Genomic DNA, 19880 nt, shown 5'->3' with positions numbered 1-19880 from the left:
TAAAAGTTACGTTAGAAGTAACTTTATAAAAAGTTGTCTGTGCCTTCTTACCTCGGTGCAATCAGTGTGTAGCCATATTCATCAAACTTGTCAGCCATGAGGCTTTCAGAAACTGCGATAAGTATAAAGTAATATGAGTTTTCCCCAATAAAGGTTCAAAATTAGGTTCAGAATAGACAAGTTAATAAGAGTCACTATATTGAGATTGAGATGAGATGTTCCATCTGAGAGAGATTGATACCTCAAAAAGGTGAAAAAATTATTATAACCTTCTTCCTTATTTCATATGTTTTGGATATTTTTCCCGTTTACATGTTTCAAGTCATAATACAAATTCTAGACTAAAATAAATAACCAGAGAAATTACAAAATGCAGTTTTTAAATGATGACTTCCATTATGAAGGGGGTAAAAGCTATCCAAATCTACCTGGCTATATGTGGAAAAAGAATTGGCCCTCTTATTAAAACATGAATTAACTGTGATTGACTAAATTTACCAAAATTTAAAAAAGCATCTTGATGATCCTCAAAGGTTTTGATAAAATATTATTTGAACTGAAGAGAAAAAAGTTGAACTTTCTGGAAGGTTTAAATCCTGTTACGTGCGGCAAAACTAACACAGCATTTCAAGGGATTCTAGGAGTGCTTTGCTGTTCAGGACCTGCACAGGTTGCAGTAACGGAACGATGAATTCTGCTCTCTACCAGAAAATCATGAAGGAGGCATTTTTTCCCATGAAACTCAGACACACTTGAGTTATGCAGCTCAACAATGATCCAAAGCATACCAGCAAGTCCACCTCTGAATGACTGAAAAGAAATTAATTTATTAATTAAAAAAAATAATGAAGGTTTGGGAGTGGCCTAGTCAAAGTTCAGACTTGTAACAGAAACACTTATAACAATTATAGTTCTCGTTGCCAAAGGTGGCACAACCAGTTATTAGGTTTAGGTGGCGGTTACTTTTTCCACTTTTTTTGGTTCGCTTTTTTCCCCTTAAAAACCGCATTTTGTATTTATTTATCAGGTTATCTTTTTTAAAATTTATTAGATCATCTAAAAAAGTGTATGCCTTGGCAATGAGAGATGATATACTCTTTAAAAAGTCCCCACAATGAGAAGGTTGTGGGTATGTCAATAAAACAGTCACAAGTTCGATCATCCGCGGTTTGTTTTCTCTTTGGTAGCTTTCCATTTTCCATTTGGTATTTTAATTTATTTTAAGTTTGGTAACACTGCATGCTGAAACACGTTTAGACTTTATTTAAATCCGAGAAATTGCTGGGAAGCGTCAGAATTGAGAAACTTGTCTGATTATCGTCTATGTTGAGTCACAGCTCAGTTTCCAAAGAACATACTGTTAACATCTGTCAGGATACCAGCAACATCGACACAAACACACCATTTGATGTTCTGGTAATGATAAGGGGCCGGGATAATTCGTACAGCTAGACTAACTGAGGCAGATGTTCTGTTTACAGACCGCAAAGATTCAAATCTTGCACAAACAGGTGAAAATCCGGTATAAAGCCAAAACTAAAAATGCACCAGAACAGACTTGGCCAGATGTGCCGTATAAAAGACCGCTAAGACTCGGAACCAGAAGGAGAGAGATGAAAGTAAAGGAAAAAATACTTGCCATTTTTCCCTGGAGTGGAAAAAATCCCAGCAGAGACAAAGTGAATGAACAAGCGAATCATCCCCCAGGGAGGTAAAGACGAGAGGGAAAAGAAAGGGGAAAGAAAAGACAGGGTAAAACCACAGGGGTCAAAGGTGACAATATTTTATTCACAGAACGAGTCCTGAATAGAAATATTGCATTTCGAACTAAAGGTTTTTAGCCCTTTGGATGCAAATGGAGACAGCGCTGATGGACAACACAAAGAGAGGCTTAAAATGCGGTTTCTAAAGTTAGGTTTGAGATGTGTTTTTAGCATTAGGATTAGCATTCTTCTGGCGATAGGATAAATCTGTGGAGTTAAAATACTTCTGTGAAGCATTTGCATTAAAATACGGTGCATTGAAATGAAGCGAGAAATATATACCACAGATCATAACCTTAATGTTTAACCTCAACATTTTTCTCTGTTGATTATATGATGCAGCAGAATTTCTCACGGCGACACGGCCGCTGCTTGTCCTCTTTGGTGGTCACGGTTGGGGAATAGCTGCACCCATGTGGTTTTTCTTTTATATTCAGTCACTGCTTACTAATCTCACAAAGTATCCAGTAATGATGGATAGCAGGGAGATTTGGGAAATGAGGAATTAATTTACTTTTTGGGCTTTTAAATAAAAAATTAAATAAAAACCCTTGGCTTGTTTTGTGAGCTTCTTTAAAATGCTCAATTCATTCATAGTAACTCTGGATTTCAACATAAATCGATCTCTCATACACAAACAAGAAATAAAAATCTGCACCGACTTAACAAATGCGTGATAAATAGATGAGGGAATTGGGAGATTATGGTTTGGACTTGAACTGTGTTTTTAAACTGACATTTACAGTGCTCTGACTCTCTGAAAAGGAATAAAGCAGACAAGCCAGGCTTCGGTTTCAGAGATTAACGATGTTCTGCGGAGACTTTTGGATTCGATGCCTGCAAACAAGACAAAACCGATGACAAAGCACACAGAAGGGCAGACAGAAGAGGCGAGGCTTAGTGTGTTCAGAAGTATCCTGTCTTTCATTAGGAGTTATTTAACAAGGTTGTAAAAATCAAAGTGAGTCAAAAAGGAGAAAAGTGAAGAAAACAAAGACTCACACTAACTCATGTTCGGGGTACAGACTCACAGCTTTCTCCTTTATGGTTTCACCTTTAAATAATGCAAACATCCTGTCCTCTGTTCTTCCTGCTACAGTGGGTTAGTGCCAAAACCACATCTGAGGGCCATTGGAACAGGTGGGGGGTTAAATACACACTTGCACACACAGACCCGCACACACTGTCTGCGCCGCACTGTGGGTCCACATTGCATGCGAAGCACTGCTTCTCAGAGCAAATAGCAGCTTGATTCAGTGTCACAGAACTGTCATTATTAATCAGAAACCAGCATACGAAGGAAAACAGATCATTAGAACAAAATGCTTCTGTCTTTGTGAGTCCGCCGCATCAGACAGACTGAACCAAAGGAAAAGACGTTACATCCAAAGTCTGCCGGTGATAAGAGAATACAAAGAATACAGGGGCTGTGAGGCAAAAAACAGGAGGAGAATACTTGCCCAAAAACGCTGCAGGGGTCCAACACACCAGGAATGGTCAAGAGTTGAAGAAGGCAGGAGAACGTAAGAAGGGAGGACAGTGAAAAGATGAGGAGAGGAAAGAGGGAATTGGGAAAAGAGAGCCGGAAAGGAAGTAAGCCAACAGGGTTTACACAATATTTTATTCAAAGGGAAATTGAATAAGAATATTGTTCTACAAAAACAGTTTAAGTAATCAGTTTGTGGAAAGCACAAAGGGGCAGTTAAACAAACGTTATGATATGTGGCAAAAATCTGTTCATTCAGTCATCTTATAAAAACTTTATTTGATTTGTCTTGAGGAACAAAACGGTTTTTACATTTACATCTAAAGTGGAGCTCTTATTGTCATTAACATATATATATATTATTTGACTCTACTGACAAAGCTTTGCATGAATTACGACTGTAAATAACTCATATTTATGGTCCTTTTACTTCACACTTAGACTTGGTGGAGTTTCTCAGTTAATCTATTCCCTTTCCTTCTCCGTAACTTAATCTGATTGGCTGCTGCTTAAAAAACAGAAGGTTTAACCAGCAGGTGGGCGGGGCTTCAATGCTCAGAGTTACAGTTGCAGTGCACCTGTGACCATTTTTAATATGACCATTCTCTTTTATAGATCCTGGGGCTCGTAGGGATTAACCTTTATACACTGACCTGATCATGAAACTGATCATGGGCAGGTTCTTCTTTCATAAAACACATAAAAAAAAAAAAATCAGACACATTTCTAAGTGTATGTGCACACTAATTTCAAACTGAATTTTCACACTAACAGCATCACCCTTTAGCACAAAAGCAGCTCTGCATTATTAATTTAATTTGTTAGAATCAAGCTAAATTCATTCTATTCTGAACTATTTAATCTTGCTAGTGTGTGCAAGATTACTCTGCAATCAAAAAATAATCACTGTAATGAAAAAGAAAAAGAAATCAAACATAATTTCCTGTTATAACTTTAGAACTTTGAGCCAATACCAAAATCTCAGATGTTACAAAAAGCCCTTCCAAGAGACATTTTCAAACTGTCCACATGTATGATTATTGAAAGGTGACGAAATATAACAGACTGCCAGAATCAAGCAGGCTTTGTGTCATTCCTGAAATAAGAAGTGTTCTGTGGTGGCCTAGAAGTCTGAAAATGTGTTTTGACCAATGGTTGGTATTACTGTAAGGTTTATGTAATATATGCAAAATCAAAAGTAATATTGCATTTACAAGATCCACAAATGTCCACTGAATGCAGACTCTAACCAGGCATGGCTCCAACTTAGCTGCAATGAATACACACACACAATAAAAATGTCCTTTGAGTAACACTATAAGTCAATGACATCTTTTACTAGTGGGAACAGACAGATCTTAAAAGAGACATGACGACAATGCCACACATATGGACGCCCTGATCTGGTGTATATCATCAAATACGACTGAGCACAAATGTATAAATACCCTCTTGGTGACACACGCGCAGGCTCACACACACTGAGGTATTTGGCTTTAAATGAAGTGATGAGTACTATATGTGCGAAAGGGGACACTGGAGCCTCTCGTCCCGCTTGTCTGGTGACAAAAACTTTGAACACCACCACAACTGAATGTGGGTTTTGCAATAGATACACAAGTGACAAGTGCATGCAAGGAGAGTGCATGTAAATGAATTATCTGTATATATATTATCTCTGTGTGAGCAAATATGGGGTGTGCTATAAGTGATGAATAGGAACTATAACGAGACACAAGTGTTTTTTAGCCCTTACATGGAGAGCATTGATGTCACTGGAGAATATTAACAGTCATTTTCCACCCACTGCCATGTATTTACTGTCTGTATATATAGAAAGTAAATATAACTGAGTGGAAAACCTAGAATAGCAAAAGAGATTGAACTGATTTAGCGTGGCACTTACATTTAGCCTGGGTGATTGTGTCGCCAATTGTTGCACGGATGTAATGCATGCTGTACTCGGGCAGGACTAGGGCCAGGCTGTGAGAGGACAAATGATAAAAACATGACATTTTGCTTTGGAAAAAAAAATCCTCAGTCTTCCACCACAAATCTTTCAGCAAGGCTTGCAAAGTATTTTTAGCATGAAGCATAATTTACCAGTTCACATGCAGTAAGCTGCGCAGACACTAGTCACTCTGGTTTCCAAAAGTTTATTCCAAATTGTGTCTGGATATTGCCCTTACCACGGATCAGTTTTAATGAGCACAAAACAGAATTATGACTATGTAAAGTAGGAATGCAAAACATGCACGAGGTTTAAAAAGCCCACCATCTGCATGCACCGAACCTATCATCGCCGAAATCATATTCACAATATTTTTCTTACCTGTAGTCTGTACCCTTCACCGGTGCAAAGGTGTACATCCTCTGACCTCGATCGATGTAACGCTTTAGGCGAGAATATTATGAGTATAAGCTGACGAAATGACCAAATTATCATGATCGCGCATCATCAAATGAAATTACCTTATCTGTTGATTTCAGCAGTGTAGATATCGTGGTACTTCCTGTTTTACCTTCAATCATTTGTTTTCTTATCTGTTGACCAAACATTACAAATAAATGATACTATAGTGACACATCACTCATTAGGATTAATTTGATAGATGTCCAGGGGGCCAGATTGGAGTCTTTTTGGATCCAGGCCATATATTTGGCAACCCTGTATTACAGTTTATCTGATTTTAATGTGGCCTTCTGCGATTATAGGAGTCAGAGAAATGTGTTTTTCAAACCTGCACTTTGATGTCATCCTCGATCTCTGCATCTAGGAAATCCAGTGTTACAGGTTCATGAAACTTGGCGGTCTGTGCAGAAATGCGAGCAATTAGTGTTGTGTACCAAAAAAATGTGGGCTTTGAGTACAAAAAGGGGAAAAAAGAAGAAAAAAAAAACTGACTAGTAAACATCTCTTACTGATGTATTTCCAAGAAACTATTTTGATATTTTGCGGTCTTATTATGAAATAATTTGCTGTAATCATCTGTAATCAATTTGTGCATACAACATTTACAAGAAAATGCATATCTCAATGACGCCCGTGTTGCCTCGCTTCAGCAAACACCATCCTGGAGCCATATGGTTGACTTATGTATAATAAACAAAGAGTCAGCCAAATAACACAGTCAGTGTAGAACTCCAAGCAAACATCCTATTGGCAACAGAAATGACTATAGCAGACTGGTAAGCAAAGAAAAAAAAAAGAAGAAACATCTCACATCTGATACACAGAAACACAACCTTTCTGCAAAGGTTCATCCTGCAACATGATTGCTAAAACTCAACATAAGTGATCCCACAGGCTGCAAAAACACAACAATAAGCCTGTTTATAATCAGGAATGCCATTTTTCATGACTGTTTGACCGGCGTTAACGACCCTCTAATGGTTTTTAACGTAAGAAGCAAATCTTGGGAGAAACAAATCAATTTTTCACAAGTTCTGCCTACCTGTGGGTTCAGATTAGGATGAAGCAACACGTATCCATTTGGATCAATGGCAAAGTAGTAGCCATTTGGACCAAACTAGAAGAAAAAGGAAACAGAGGAGCAAATGTCTGTGTGAAAGACGACTGCAACTAATAATCAAATGCAATATCTACCCTATTAATACACGGGATCTGTGTGTCTTTATTTGTGTTGCCCTTACAGTGTACTGAGGCGTCAGTCTCCTGATATCATCCAGGGACACATCTATCGCCATAACCCCCAAGATAAGCTGGTTTTGAGGTTTCTAAGAGAAAGCCATAAGAAAGAACAGAAAGGGATGAGAAAGTTTAAAAAAAAATCACTGCAAGAACTCCTACTTTAAATCCTGCTGCTCTTTTTGGATGAGTCAAGTCCCTTTGTGCATTCTGAACGATTTCAAGGAAATGGGGTGCAACAGAAATCTGGACAGTTTAATTCCCAATAGTGTCACGTGTTGCAATGAGTCACTGACAAGGCATTTCCAGGCTTGTTTTCAGTCACAGTGGAGGTAAGCCCGAGTCCTTCGAGGTAGACATGTGACCTCATCTTGAAGCACTTAGCTACCGGATCATTTCTCACTCTGATCTGCAGTTTTGATCTCATTTTGATTTCTGCTTTACGACATGCTAGATTCTCTTCTTGTGGCGAGCTTCGGGGGACCACTGCATCAACAGAGGATGTAAGTTAGAGCCACAAGAGAGCAGAGGATAAAAGTAAAGGATGAGACCGTAATTGTATGTTTACTTTTTGGTCTGGTAAACTTTATGGAGTATCCCAAAACCACAGACTTAAATCCTCTCATGGGGTCAAAGTGTCAGGCATACAGAACATTTATTTAGTGAGTCAAATGCAACAAAGAAGGATGTAAAAGAACACAGAATGAATAAGTTAGTTAAGGCACAAAACAAAAGCAGGCGAGCATGATTTAAGTGATTTAAAAAAAAAATGGTAACATAGGAGTCCAACAGTGGTTCTGGATACCTTTGAGCCTGTGCCGGTTTTGTTGAAGACAGGCAGCGTTCCAGTGATCACCAGGCCAAGCTCCTGCAAGGTTAAACAGGTACAGTTTAAACACAAGTCACTCCCAGGTGGGAAAAAAAAGCAATCTCATAATCTCATAATTCTAAAAAAAAACCCATCTCAGGTTCACACCATGATATCCTTTACATACAGGCCATTTATTGGTGCTAGTGGTTAACACATAAGCCTAAGATGTAAACAGGAAGTGCATTCGGCATAAAAAATAAAATCTGTCAAATTAAACATGTGGAGGTACCCACTGTGGTGACCCCTTTTGATTAATGTAGTAGCTCAAGGTAGATTTTAATCATGCCTGTCTCACCAATCTCACCGATGTTCGCAGTATGTCTGGGGGCCTACCTTTACAACCACATTAACTGTTGTGTCAGGCAAACTTATGTGTTCATATGAAACCCAGCTCATTTGATTTTAGATGAAGGTCATTTGGAATTGTATTTACGCCTACACAAAAATCAGACACAATATGAGAGACAGAAACAGATGCTCTCAGAAGATTAATGCTTAGTGTCTAACGCAGTCTTAAGATATGATGTCAACGCCTTTGTAAGTTACTGCACATCATTTTCTGTTTTTGTGCAATTTTGTATTTTGTATTTCAATTTTGTATGTATTTTATATGATCCCTTTTGTTTTTATACTGCTTTAATGACTAGATGTCAGATAAAATCCAGGATGTCTCCAGTAATAAAAGACAGATATTTCCAGCGCTGACATGAGGTCAGTACTGTTCCAAACAGTGACAGTATCCAAACCAGTTGGCTCACTTTATCAGTATTCTTATCTGAATTTCAGCTGGGAAGTAAATCTTAATGACTTAACAACCATGATCGTCTTTATTTTATTTATTTATTTATTTTTTATCAAATAATGTTTCGCAAACACTACTTCAGCAGAGTTCAGCTGAGCAGGCTGACACCACCATGTTTAGTATAACTAAATAAAACGTACTTATCTGAAATTCTTCAGAAGACATAAAACAGATTTCTTCTAATTCCAGAGCTGTACACAAGCGACAGAGTCTCTGCTTCCACACTCTTCCAATGTAATGTAATGCATTTTGGTTACAACACTTAACATACCAAAGCATCCAGGTAGACGTTAGTCCACTGAACCTGCTTGGCCTTTTGTTTAGCTTTCACCATAGGCCTGCCCAGAACATCCAGGTACTCCTGCCAAGAGGATGAAGGGAAGAATATTACTTTTGAACCTGCACATGAGGCATTCTACCACAAGAGGGCACAGCACACAAGTGGTTAAGTAAGCGAGGTGGGACTTTGACATGAAAGACAGTGCAGAAATACAGCATGAGCGTGACTGAATGTGTATTTACCTGAGTATTTAGCCGAATGGCACCTATAGATGGGATCTCATAGTAATAACCTAAGGAAGAAAAATATTTTTTAAATTTTATAAACAAAACAAAACAAACAACCCCCCCCCCCCCCCAAGAAAAGAAAAACATATTGATATTGAACAGCAAAAAACACGTTAATAATCATCCCCACTCCAGATGCTGTGTAAACGCTAAAAATGCTGCTTTTGTATGAATAGCCTGACCTATTAGATTTAGAATTGTATTGTGCCAAACACCACCTGGTCGCAATTACCTACAATTAGCCTCACTGACTAGTACTGGGTTGGACTTTTCCTTCATAACTGCCTTAAATGTTTGTGGCATGGATTGAAGAAGGAACTGGAAAATGTTTTAAGGCAGACTGACATGAGAGGATCGCACAGATGCTGCAGATTTGTCAGCTGCAAACCCATGATGTGACTCATCCATTCCAGCATCCCAGTCCCAAAAGTGCTTTTATTGGAATGATCTGTGGTGATTCTGGAAGCCATCTGAGCTCACTGTCATGTTCAAGAAACCAGTTTGAGATTATATGAGCTGCTGGAAGCAGCCATTAGAAGATGGGTACACTGGTTACTAGTAATTGATATGATCAACATCAATATTCAGGTAAGTTATGACATTTAAATCATGATCAGCTCATACTAAGGGGCCCAAAGTGTGCCAAGAAATGATCCCCCACACCATTAGCAGCCTGTACGCTTATATGTTACTTAGATTAAATTTTGACTCTATCATTTGAATAGTGCAGCAGAAACAGACTCAAAACTCTGCAGCATTTTTCTAGTCTTCTATTGTCATATTTTGTTCGTCCCATGTGAACTATCACATCAGTTTCCTGTTCTTAGAAGACATGAGTGGCCTACGGTGTGGCCATTCTTATCTGACCACTGGCATCAACAGCACGTTTTTAAACCACAGAACTGCTGCTCTCTGAATATTTTCTCTTTTTCAGATCGTTCTCTATAAACCGCAGAGACGGCTGCCATAGGTGAGAAGTTTCTTCTGCTCTGTATTTGTGTGCACACTTGTGTCCCTCCTCCTGTCTTCTTTCTGTGATCATCATCATGGAACCACCAATCACTCACATACCAGGCCATCTTTCAACAATAACCTTGGCAAGTTCAAAGTTACTTAGGAGGAAGAGCAGGTTCATCTACTGATCGGAAAGTTGGTGGTTAAATTCCTGGCTGCTCCATTCTGCATGCCGAATATCTTTGGGCAAGAAAATAAACCCAAGTTGTTCTCTAGCTCATTCATCAGATTATGAATGTAGCGATTGGTAGATTGGTATGTCAGTTACACTGATTTTCCTGCCATGTGATTTGCTAAGGTGTAGCTAATAAAGGGGGCAATGAGCATATGTATTTAAAACCTTGTTGTTACAATAAAAAGGTTATTTACAAAGGGGTCACAGTGGTACCTATAGAATATATTTTATATTACAGAGAAAAATTCAGGTGAATGAAACAAACGTGTCACAAGCTCTCTAAACCTCCAATAGACCCTGTAATGTACCTTTATTGTTGCAGGCCATCGACTGTATCGGCGCCTTGTCGTAGTTGTGTTTACCTACTGAAAATGTAAAGACACGCACCTACGAGGGAAAGAGGATGCAATCAAATCAAATATGCTAAAAGGCTCATTCTGGTATTTGACTCTGAACATTGTAAAAGAGTGTTTACAGGCTTACGTTTTTTTGTGGGTTTTCAAGTTGAAAGATCTTCTCTGCTCTGTCCTCTCCGCCATCAGTGAAAAGCATAATAATCTTGTTACAGTTGGCCCTTGAGTAATTCATCTAACGGAAACAAGGAGATGGAAATAAAACTAACCACTATTTAACCAAAGATAAATAAAAACAGCCAAGAGAAGACGATGAAAAAAGAATTCGACTTGCTGCTACTGTTAAAAAAGATGAAGAGGAATTAAACGGCAGCTCTGATACTAATAAAATCAAACCTGCAATATCTGAAACAACCAGAGGAGGTCGACACATACCCAGTATTCAGGAGAGGCCCACTGGGATTGAGTTGTTAGTGTGTCCTACAGTGTTTGCTGTCATTATTCTTACAATTATTATTGAGCACTGTTTAAGGAACAATAGTGTATAATGCACTTTAACACAAAAAGCTCAACGCATCAACCAAGTATGTCTGTGAAGGTTCTCAGTCATCCAGGTCATCGTAGTCAAAGGAGTTTGCAAAGAAAAGCGTCTGGACTTCTTTGAGTTGCTTGAAGACGTTTCACCTCTCATCCGAGAAGCTTCTTCAGTTCTAAGGTCAAATGGCCGAGAAGAGCCACCTCCACAGGACAAGACTCAGCAGTCCATCTGCATCTTAAGGATAAAGGTCACTCTTTCGAGGATGCCAATGTTCACATTTTGGACAGAGAGGACAGATGGTTTGAAAGAGGAGTGAAAGAAGCCATCTATGTCCACTGTGAGCGACCATCTTTGAACAGAGGTGGCGGTTTACGACACCAACTGTCTGCCATCTATAATCCAGTTTTGAGTTCCCTCCCCAGACGCCTTAACGCTCACTCACATCCTGGGCCATCTGACCTCAGGAATTCACATGACAAGGTGCGGCCAGGTTTCACAATGAGCTCACCAGAAACTCTGGCTGATTAGGTACCACACCCGCTTTCACTCCTTGGCGCATGTGATTAGAGGATCACCAGGGGGTCCTTTGTCCCTCTTTGGGGGGAAACTCCCACTGGGTTTAAATCTGGGACTCTCGGCCATTTGACCTTAGAACTGAAGAAGCTTCTCGGATGAGAGGTGAAACGTCTTCAAGCAACTCAAAGAAGTCCAGACGCTTTTCTTTGCAAACTCCTTTGATCAACCAAGTATAACCCTAGACCAGGGGTGTCCAACTCCAGGCCTCGATTGCCGGGGTCCTGCAGGTTTTAGATGTGTCCTTGATCCAACACAGCTGATACAAATGGCTAAATGACCTCCTGAGCATGTCCTGAAGTTCTTCAGAGGCCTGGAAACTAATCATTTGATTCAGGTGTGTTGACCAAAGGTGATATCTAAAACCTGCAGGACACCGGCAATCGAGGCCTGGAGTTGCCTACCCCTACCCTAGACACACATTACCTGTTTAAGCTGTTCAAAGGCCGTCTCAAAGCCAGCTGTGTAGTTGGTGCTGAGATTCGCAGTGATGTTCTCCACAGCGTTTTTCAGTATCTTTTTGTTCCTCACATTGGCCTGCACAAGGTTCCCAAAGCACGACACATTCTTGGCGACATTTTGGAACTGTAGGGAAAAGGTAAGGAGGGATGACGGGAAGTGCAGGGAAGGCACTTACACATATTTTCTATTAAATATGTGGCTCCCCCCCTTCATTGCAGAACCATGCAAAGACACTTCAACATTCAGGATAAAAAGATTAAAGCGATTCCATTTGAAACAATATAAAGTGATTACTGAAATATGTCACTTGTGTGAAATGAAATCAGTTTTAATCAAATCTGGACTGACCGAAGGGAGCTATAGGAAAAGAAGAAATGGAAGGAGAGCAGGTAAGGGCATGAAAAGAGTGGCATAAGGAGGTAAAAACAAAACAACAACACAAGCTTTATTATGAAAGAATTATTTGCTTGAAGCAGAAATCACTTTAAATGGTTAAATTACATTTACACAGATTCACACATGAAGTATCTTCATGTTAATATTGGTGAATAGTTAATGTGGAGGAACAGATGGAACTCAGTCAATTAATGCGCACACCTACCCGCCACGTGCACACGCACACATATAACCACACATACACAGAGCACAGACTTTGGTACATGGCTCATTAATGCCAAACATCTGTTTTGGACTTGAGTGCACCCCTCCAATCATGATCAAGTGCAACACTGGCACCAAAACAAACACTGAAACTTGCGCAAATACAAAAGAGGTGCAAAAAAGAAAAATCAGCTTTTTCTGTCATTTCAGCACTTTTATGGAAATCTGTAAGTACAATGGTATGAATAAGTGTTTGTCCCCTTCCTGATCACCTAGTGTTTTGCGTATCTATCATACTTACACGTTTCAGATCATTAAACAAATTTTAATGTTAGACAGGGATAACCCGAGGTTATATAAAATGCAGCTTTTAAGTTATGATTTCATTGATTAGGGAGAAAAGTTATCCAAACCTACCTGGTCTTCTGTGAAAAAGTAACTGGCCGTCTTGTTACATCATGAATTAGCTCTGATTAACCACATTTTTTGGAAAGCTGAGTTCAGTTTCACTAAACAATTAAGAAATCACTTAAATAGAACCTGTCTGACAAAGTGAAGCAGGCTCAAAAAGCAACAAATCCCGCAATGATGTAAAGAAACACCTGAGAAACAAAGTCACTGACATCTGTCAGTCTGGAAAGAGTTACAAAGGGTTATGTCTGTGAAGGTTCTCAGTCATCCAGGTCATCGTAGTCTAAGGAACTTAGAAAGAAAAGCGTCTGGACTTCTTTTAGTTGCTTGAAGATGTTTCACCTCTCATCCGAGAAGCTCCTAAAACCTGAAGAAGCTTCTCGGATGAGACGTGAAACATCTTCAAGCAACATAAAGAAGTCCAGACGCTTTTCTTTCTAAGCTCCTTAGGTTGAAAAGGGTTACAAATTTCTAATGCTTTGGCACTCCAGTAAACCACGCTGAGAGCCATTATACACAAATGGAGAAAACTTGGAACAGTGGTGAACCTTCCCAGGAGTGGTCGGCCTACCAAAATTGCTCCAAAAGCACATCGATGACTCATCCAGGAGGTCACAAAACAACTCAAAACAACATTAATGAGCTGCAGGTTTCACATGTCTCAGTTGAGGTCAGAGTTCATAATCCAACAATAAGAAAGAGACTGGCCAAAAATAGTGAAAACCATTGCTGACCAAAAAGAGCATAAAGGCTCGTCTCACATTTGCCAAAAAACATCTTAAAGATTCCCAAGACATCTGGAAAAATATTCTGTGGACTAACGAGACAAAAGTTGAACTTTTAGGAAGGTCCTGTTATATCTGGCATAAAACTAACACAGCATTTCAGAAAAGGAACTTCATAACAACAGTAAAATATGGTTGTGGTAGTGTGATGGTTTGGGGTCATTTTGCCTCAAGACCTGGAAGACCTGCTGTCATCATTGGAACCATGAATTCTGCTGTGTACCAAAACTACTGCTGTCTATTAATGTGGCAATGATGAGTGGGACAAAATTCCTTCACAGTGCTGTAAAAGACTCATTGCCAGTCATTGCAAATGCTTGATTGCAGTTGTTGCTGCTAAGGGTTGTCCAACCAGTTATTAGGTTTAGGGGGCAATCACTTTTTCACACAGGGCCATGTAGGTTTGGATTTTCTTCACCCTTAATAATAAATTAAGAAAAGGCATTTTGTGTTTACTTATGTTATCTTTATCTAATATTTAATTTTGTCTGATGATCTGAAACATTTAAGATTGACAAACATACAAAAAAAACCAGGAAATCAGCAAGGGGGCAAACACTTTTTCAAACCACTGTAGTTAAAGATTCTCTCTCTAGCTGAAAACAGGCTTGAACAACATGGAAATAATAGAAATGCCACTTGAAAGCCACATAAACCCTGAACAAACTACAGAAATAAGGCAGATGGCTGCCCCTCCCTGAGCATGGTTCTGCTGGAGGTTTCTTCCAGTTAAAAAGGAGTTTTTCCTTCATACGATGGTCGTATGATTGTTGACGTTTTCTCTGTTGTATTATTGTAGGGTCTACCTTACAATATAAAATGCCCGAGGAGGTTGTTGTTGTGATTTGGTGTTGTATAAATCAAACTGAATCGAACTGAAAGTTGTCAGAACACCATTAAGTATAACAGAGGTAAAATATCCTGACTATTCTAGGCACAGCATTTACAAAATAACATTAGGCTATTTACTTAGAAACATTTCAATCTGAGACAAAAAGGAACAAAAACCAGGCAAATGACAAATTCTGTTATGCTTTTAGAACACCCAAGGCTCGCAGCTTGCAGTATCTGTTTCCAAATATTCAACATGTTGGCAGAAGTTTCAGGGCATATGCTGCCAAGACATTCATCCTCAAAGACACATGCCTACACACATGCACATGTACACACTTCCTTCATCTAACTAATAATAAAGATCTGAAAATATCATAGAAACAGCAATAAAAAGCCACCAGCCTTGATACCTTGAAAATAAAGAAATAAACTTGTAATTGAACATAAGAAAATTTGAACTTTTTTACAATCTTGTTTCAGTTCACAGAGGTTTGATGGCATTAGGTTATGTACAGCTCTCCTAAGGCCCCACCACAGCATTTCAGTCAGGTTGAGGTCGGGGCTTTGACTGGGGCATTGGAACAGCTTGACTCATATTGACTTGATTCATAATGTTGTTGTGCTGCTGTGGTAAGGATTATTATCCTGTTGCATGATCCAGCTTTGAATACTTTGGTATACAGAGGAGGTCATGGTTGAGTCCTAGACGTTAAGATGTCCAAGTCCTGTGGCTGCGAACCAATCCCAAATCATCACCCCTCCATCACCATGCTTGTTTGTTTTTTGCCATACATTATAGCCAAACAGCTCCACTTAATTCTTATTTGTCCAAAAGACATTGTTTCAGATGACTTGTGGGTTGTTAAGATGGAACTTTGCAAACCTAAGCTGCGCTGCCAGAGCTTAGATTGGTCCAGACCAACAAACTGCTGAAAGATCTGCTTTTATTGAGGTGGTTACACTTGCAGATCAATTATTCAAGAGCATTTGATTAGTGGCTCATGGCTGCTACTTAACCTCTTAATGCCTAAGGAAGCAGTAAGGGTATATCTAGTTTGTCACAAGACTCCTGTGTAAACTCACCTTTTTACATTGCATTAAGTAGAAACAACAAATCAAATATATACAGAATAAAGACAATGTTAAACTAGTGACCATCTGACAGATAAAGCACATACAGCATACCAAACAGATAGATGGATGCATTTTAAGATGTTATTTATTGAATTCACTGGGATTTTCAACTCTAAAATAACTGAGAAGCCTTTGGTTTGCTGGTTTGGTTCCACGTTCCTTCCAGTTAGTTAAAAAAATACTTTCTCCCTTCAAGGAAGCTTTTCGTTAATCTACTAGAAAATTATGAACTATATGAAATAAGGGAGTCCAAGACATAAGGCATACATGTTCCATTATAAAGGGTTAGATGGCAGATAGCTGTCAGCCGTATAGAATTTGGTCAGAAAGGTGTGTGATGTGAGAGTGAGGCAACAACCTTGGTCGCCATGGTAACATTCTGGGAAAGCCAACTTGAGGCATCAATTAGACTTGCACATATCAAATTTATCATAAAAAATATTTTTCATAATCAGTTTAAAAAAGTAAATCAAAATGATGGTACCTAAAAAACACACACACACGCACGCACGCACGCACGCACGCACGCACGCACGTACTGCATTGTTAGGTAAATAATCGCACTGGATCTGGACAAAAAGTTCATAAAACAAACCATTCTATTCTAAAATGAGGTACCTACCCTCAAAAAGCTTCAAAATGCAGTCTACAGTCTACAAACTTAGCTGGATTTGATCAATATACCTATTACATTTGAGCCTTATTTCATTAAGTTCAAGGGCCTTTCTACTTAGCTGATATGACAACCCCAAACCAAACATTCAGCTGAAACCGCTGCTTTATTAGGGGAAGTGGAAGAAAATATAATTAATGTTTAATATGGAAAGAAAACTGAAACATAATGGGTATTTCCTACTGTTAGAAGAATGTGAAGGAAGGGCAAAGATAACAATAAGGATAAAGGAGATTTTAGACAGGACCAGAAGACTTCTGTGCCTGAGCAAGTGGAGCAATTCATTCGACTGCAGCAGAGATGTTTGATCCCAGGCAACCAATCTGTAGTATAAATGCTACTCTTATAAACCCGGGTGATTTGTGTCCACGCTGAACACGGAACACATACAAACTTAAGTATGTGATGTGAAACTAAGTACCTGCGTAACTCTTAATGCATGGACTTGTAAGGAAGAAGCTTACATTACATCCAGTCTCTGGTTTGCTTAGTCCAGCTGAAAGCTATCTGGGCCCTATCAGGACAAAATCTTGCCAAAGCTAAACACAAGCTGTGTTTTAGCTGTCCCAACACAGGCATAGAAACGGGTTATCGATCACTCAGAGTTAAATAAAGAAATTCTCTGGTCAAGCTCTGTTATCTTTAAGGAATCATCATCATAAACAGCACAGGTAGGTCCCACCTTTGACACCTACAGTAATCACTTCTATCTGAATAACAAACTGTTACAGTAGGAGCAGTTTAGTAAGCCAGGCTCAGATACTGAGACACAGTCTGAGACTTCACAACTTACTTATATTGACTTTATAATTCTGCATCAGTTCCACTGTTCATGTGAAAGACAGATGCTTGAGAAAAACATGGCTCACATTTGAGGCTGAAACAATCTATTGCAATTTTCTTGTTACATTCTTTGGATTTGATTTTGGATATTTTCTCCTTCACACAAAAAGATCTACAGAGAGACGTCTCTAGAGCGCATTCCTCTACAACACAAAAAATATTAGCTCACTACATACACCAAGGGACAGACAAAAACTGAGTTTGAGGGTTGCCTTTAAGCAGCCCTGCCACAAAGGGTCCAAATGAAGTTAGGGTGTTTGCATTTAAGCCCTTATCACAGCTAATATAATTGTCTCCAATATCTCTTTGGGACTACTCAAATTCCTTCAGCTGGGGGACATTACTAGTATAACCCCTTTCAACTGTGTTATTTTTCTTTCCACAAATAATATCTGTAGGAGGAAGAAAAGCTTTAACTGACCAGGCGATGGAGCTTTAAATGATGATGGATGAATATTTCCCCTATCCCCATGGCAGTAAAGCTTTGATGCCTGAGAGTCCTACCGAATTTCAATTGGGCAGTCGGGCAATTTCCACAACATGCCTCTGATTCAAAGTGAAATAAAAAAGAAAAGAAAAAAAAGCACACTTTGATTCATCAAACTTATCCTGTGGCCTTTTGCGGCTTACCCAAGCTGTGTTTTGTGTTATCACATATAAAATACTAAATATATATACACACATACACACACCGTATGTGTATGTATACACACTTACAAGCATGCATGCATCCACGCACGAATGCAGCCACAATGAAGATCTATCCATGTGTCGGCCATGAAATTACTAGAAAGGTCGCTGTCATGTTTAGACCAATGACTCAAACCAGGCCAAGGCTGCTTAAACAGCCAAGCCTCCGCATTAACAATAAGTCCACATTAAGATTCATCACTGCGCGTGTCTGGAAATTCATTCATTCATTCATTCTGAACAGACAGATGATGAGATCAAAGCATTAGCTGTGTGAGTACTCACAGAAACCACGTTCACAAAGTCATCATCCGAGAGGGTCTCCAGCATCTTGCTGACGGATATTTTGATGAGTTTGAGCGTGAGCCCTGACACGCTGCCGCTCCTGAAGATCAAAAACAGAAACAAACTTTGTCTTAGTTATGATATCTATCAGAATATTCAAGTATTAGAAATTCATCTTCTATTTTGTAAAAGGGGCAGTAAAATGTTCTTTTAACATAACGTCATGCTGAAAGACTCTTTTAATGAACCTCTATTCCTTTCACAATAATCTTACCTGCACCAGGCAGCTGAGAAGTCACATATTTCACAAATATGAATATCTTTGATGACAAACCTGATCACATTTTTTCAACTTTACTACCACCTGTCAGGTAAAAACTATGTATGAGCACTAAGGAAAGATATCAAACAATGTGACTTTATGTTTGTGTGACATCTTTCGAAATGTTATGTTACGTTTTTAATTGCTGTGAACATTAGGATAAAATGAATAACAAAATATCTGTGTCGGCAACGTCCAACATCTCTTCCCAAAACCAAAATGGAGCCTATAAAAATGTATAAGAATATAATAAACCTGCTTCTTCTAAGCAACAGACTAAAGGAGGACAGAACTGGAAAAATCAAGGTGGAGTTCATTTACAGCGGTTTTCAATAAAGCATATTGATGACAGCTTTTAATAAGCCTCATTAATCTTATATGTGCCAATTACCAGAGCTGTGTTAAGAGTTGCAAGTGTACAAATTTAGTTCAGTTCTTCATTCATCATATCGTGCAGTTATTCAACCCTAGAGCAGGTTTATGACCGTCTGTGATAATGAACATTCACTTGAGTAGATAAATTCACTTGGCATCAGAAGCAGTGTAACAATTACACGATCTTGATAGTGCTACGCATTTGTTTTAAGGTAATGAAAATGGATAATCGATAATCATACAGAAAAAAACAATAACAATAACAATAATATATATATTTTTTAAAGTTACACAATAGAGGATTAGCTTGAATTGGGAAATCAAAAACAGAACGTGTGTGTTCCTGGAAAATCCTATGTAGTTGTGTAATATGGAAACTTTAAAGCATAAATCTCAGGAGAAAATAACTGGACTGTGAACATTGAGGTTGCTCAGTTCACTGGCTGCTCTTTCTTTGTCATTGTCACATGTGAGTACATCGCAGCAGCGCCCAGCGGGATGAGGCCAGTCAGAGGGTTAGCATCAGGGCCTTCTGGCACACCAAAGAAAATAAAATCTGACTGTAATGGATGAATCATAAGGTCGTCACTCACGCATCCACCAGGATCAGCATGTCCTTGGGTGAGGCCGCCCCCTGGATGTACCTGGTGAGTAATAGCAGACACACACATATAT

General features: G+C 39.0%; 1 protein-coding gene across 3 annotated transcripts in view; it reads right to left on the bottom strand.

Annotated features, from left to right (window-relative positions):
• cacna2d1a (calcium channel, voltage-dependent, alpha 2/delta subunit 1a) overlaps window positions 1-19880 on the bottom strand; it is a 127384-nt gene that overhangs the window by 46779 nt on the left and 60725 nt on the right. The window contains exons 9-25 of one of the 3 annotated variants that reach the window (XM_039600948.1): window positions 19799-19849; window positions 18509-18608; window positions 12218-12376; window positions 10811-10915; window positions 10636-10714; window positions 9094-9143; window positions 8843-8932; window positions 7704-7766; window positions 6904-6987; window positions 6705-6779; window positions 5991-6062; window positions 5722-5793; window positions 5582-5643; window positions 5156-5232; window positions 3224-3232; window positions 1640-1648; window positions 52-112 (exon numbers count right to left, since the gene is read on the bottom strand). In XM_039600948.1, coding sequence (XP_039456882.1) covers window positions 52-112; window positions 1640-1648; window positions 3224-3232; window positions 5156-5232; window positions 5582-5643; window positions 5722-5793; window positions 5991-6062; window positions 6705-6779; window positions 6904-6987; window positions 7704-7766; window positions 8843-8932; window positions 9094-9143; window positions 10636-10714; window positions 10811-10915; window positions 12218-12376; window positions 18509-18608; window positions 19799-19849 — 1218 coding nt within the window. The remainder of the gene's footprint in view (window positions 1-51; window positions 113-1639; window positions 1649-3223; window positions 3233-5155; window positions 5233-5581; window positions 5644-5721; window positions 5794-5990; window positions 6063-6704; window positions 6780-6903; window positions 6988-7703; window positions 7767-8842; window positions 8933-9093; window positions 9144-10635; window positions 10715-10810; window positions 10916-12217; window positions 12377-18508; window positions 18609-19798; window positions 19850-19880) is intronic. The other 2 variants (XM_039600949.1, XM_039600950.1) reach the window with 2 other exon arrangements.

This window comes from Oreochromis aureus, linkage group 17 (assembly GCF_013358895.1).
Source record: "Oreochromis aureus strain Israel breed Guangdong linkage group 17, ZZ_aureus, whole genome shotgun sequence".
NCBI classification, from domain to species: Eukaryota; Metazoa; Chordata; class Actinopteri; order Cichliformes; family Cichlidae; genus Oreochromis; species Oreochromis aureus.
The sequence above is the reverse complement of the archived record's forward strand: the minus strand, read 5'-3'. Positions and strand labels throughout refer to the sequence as shown.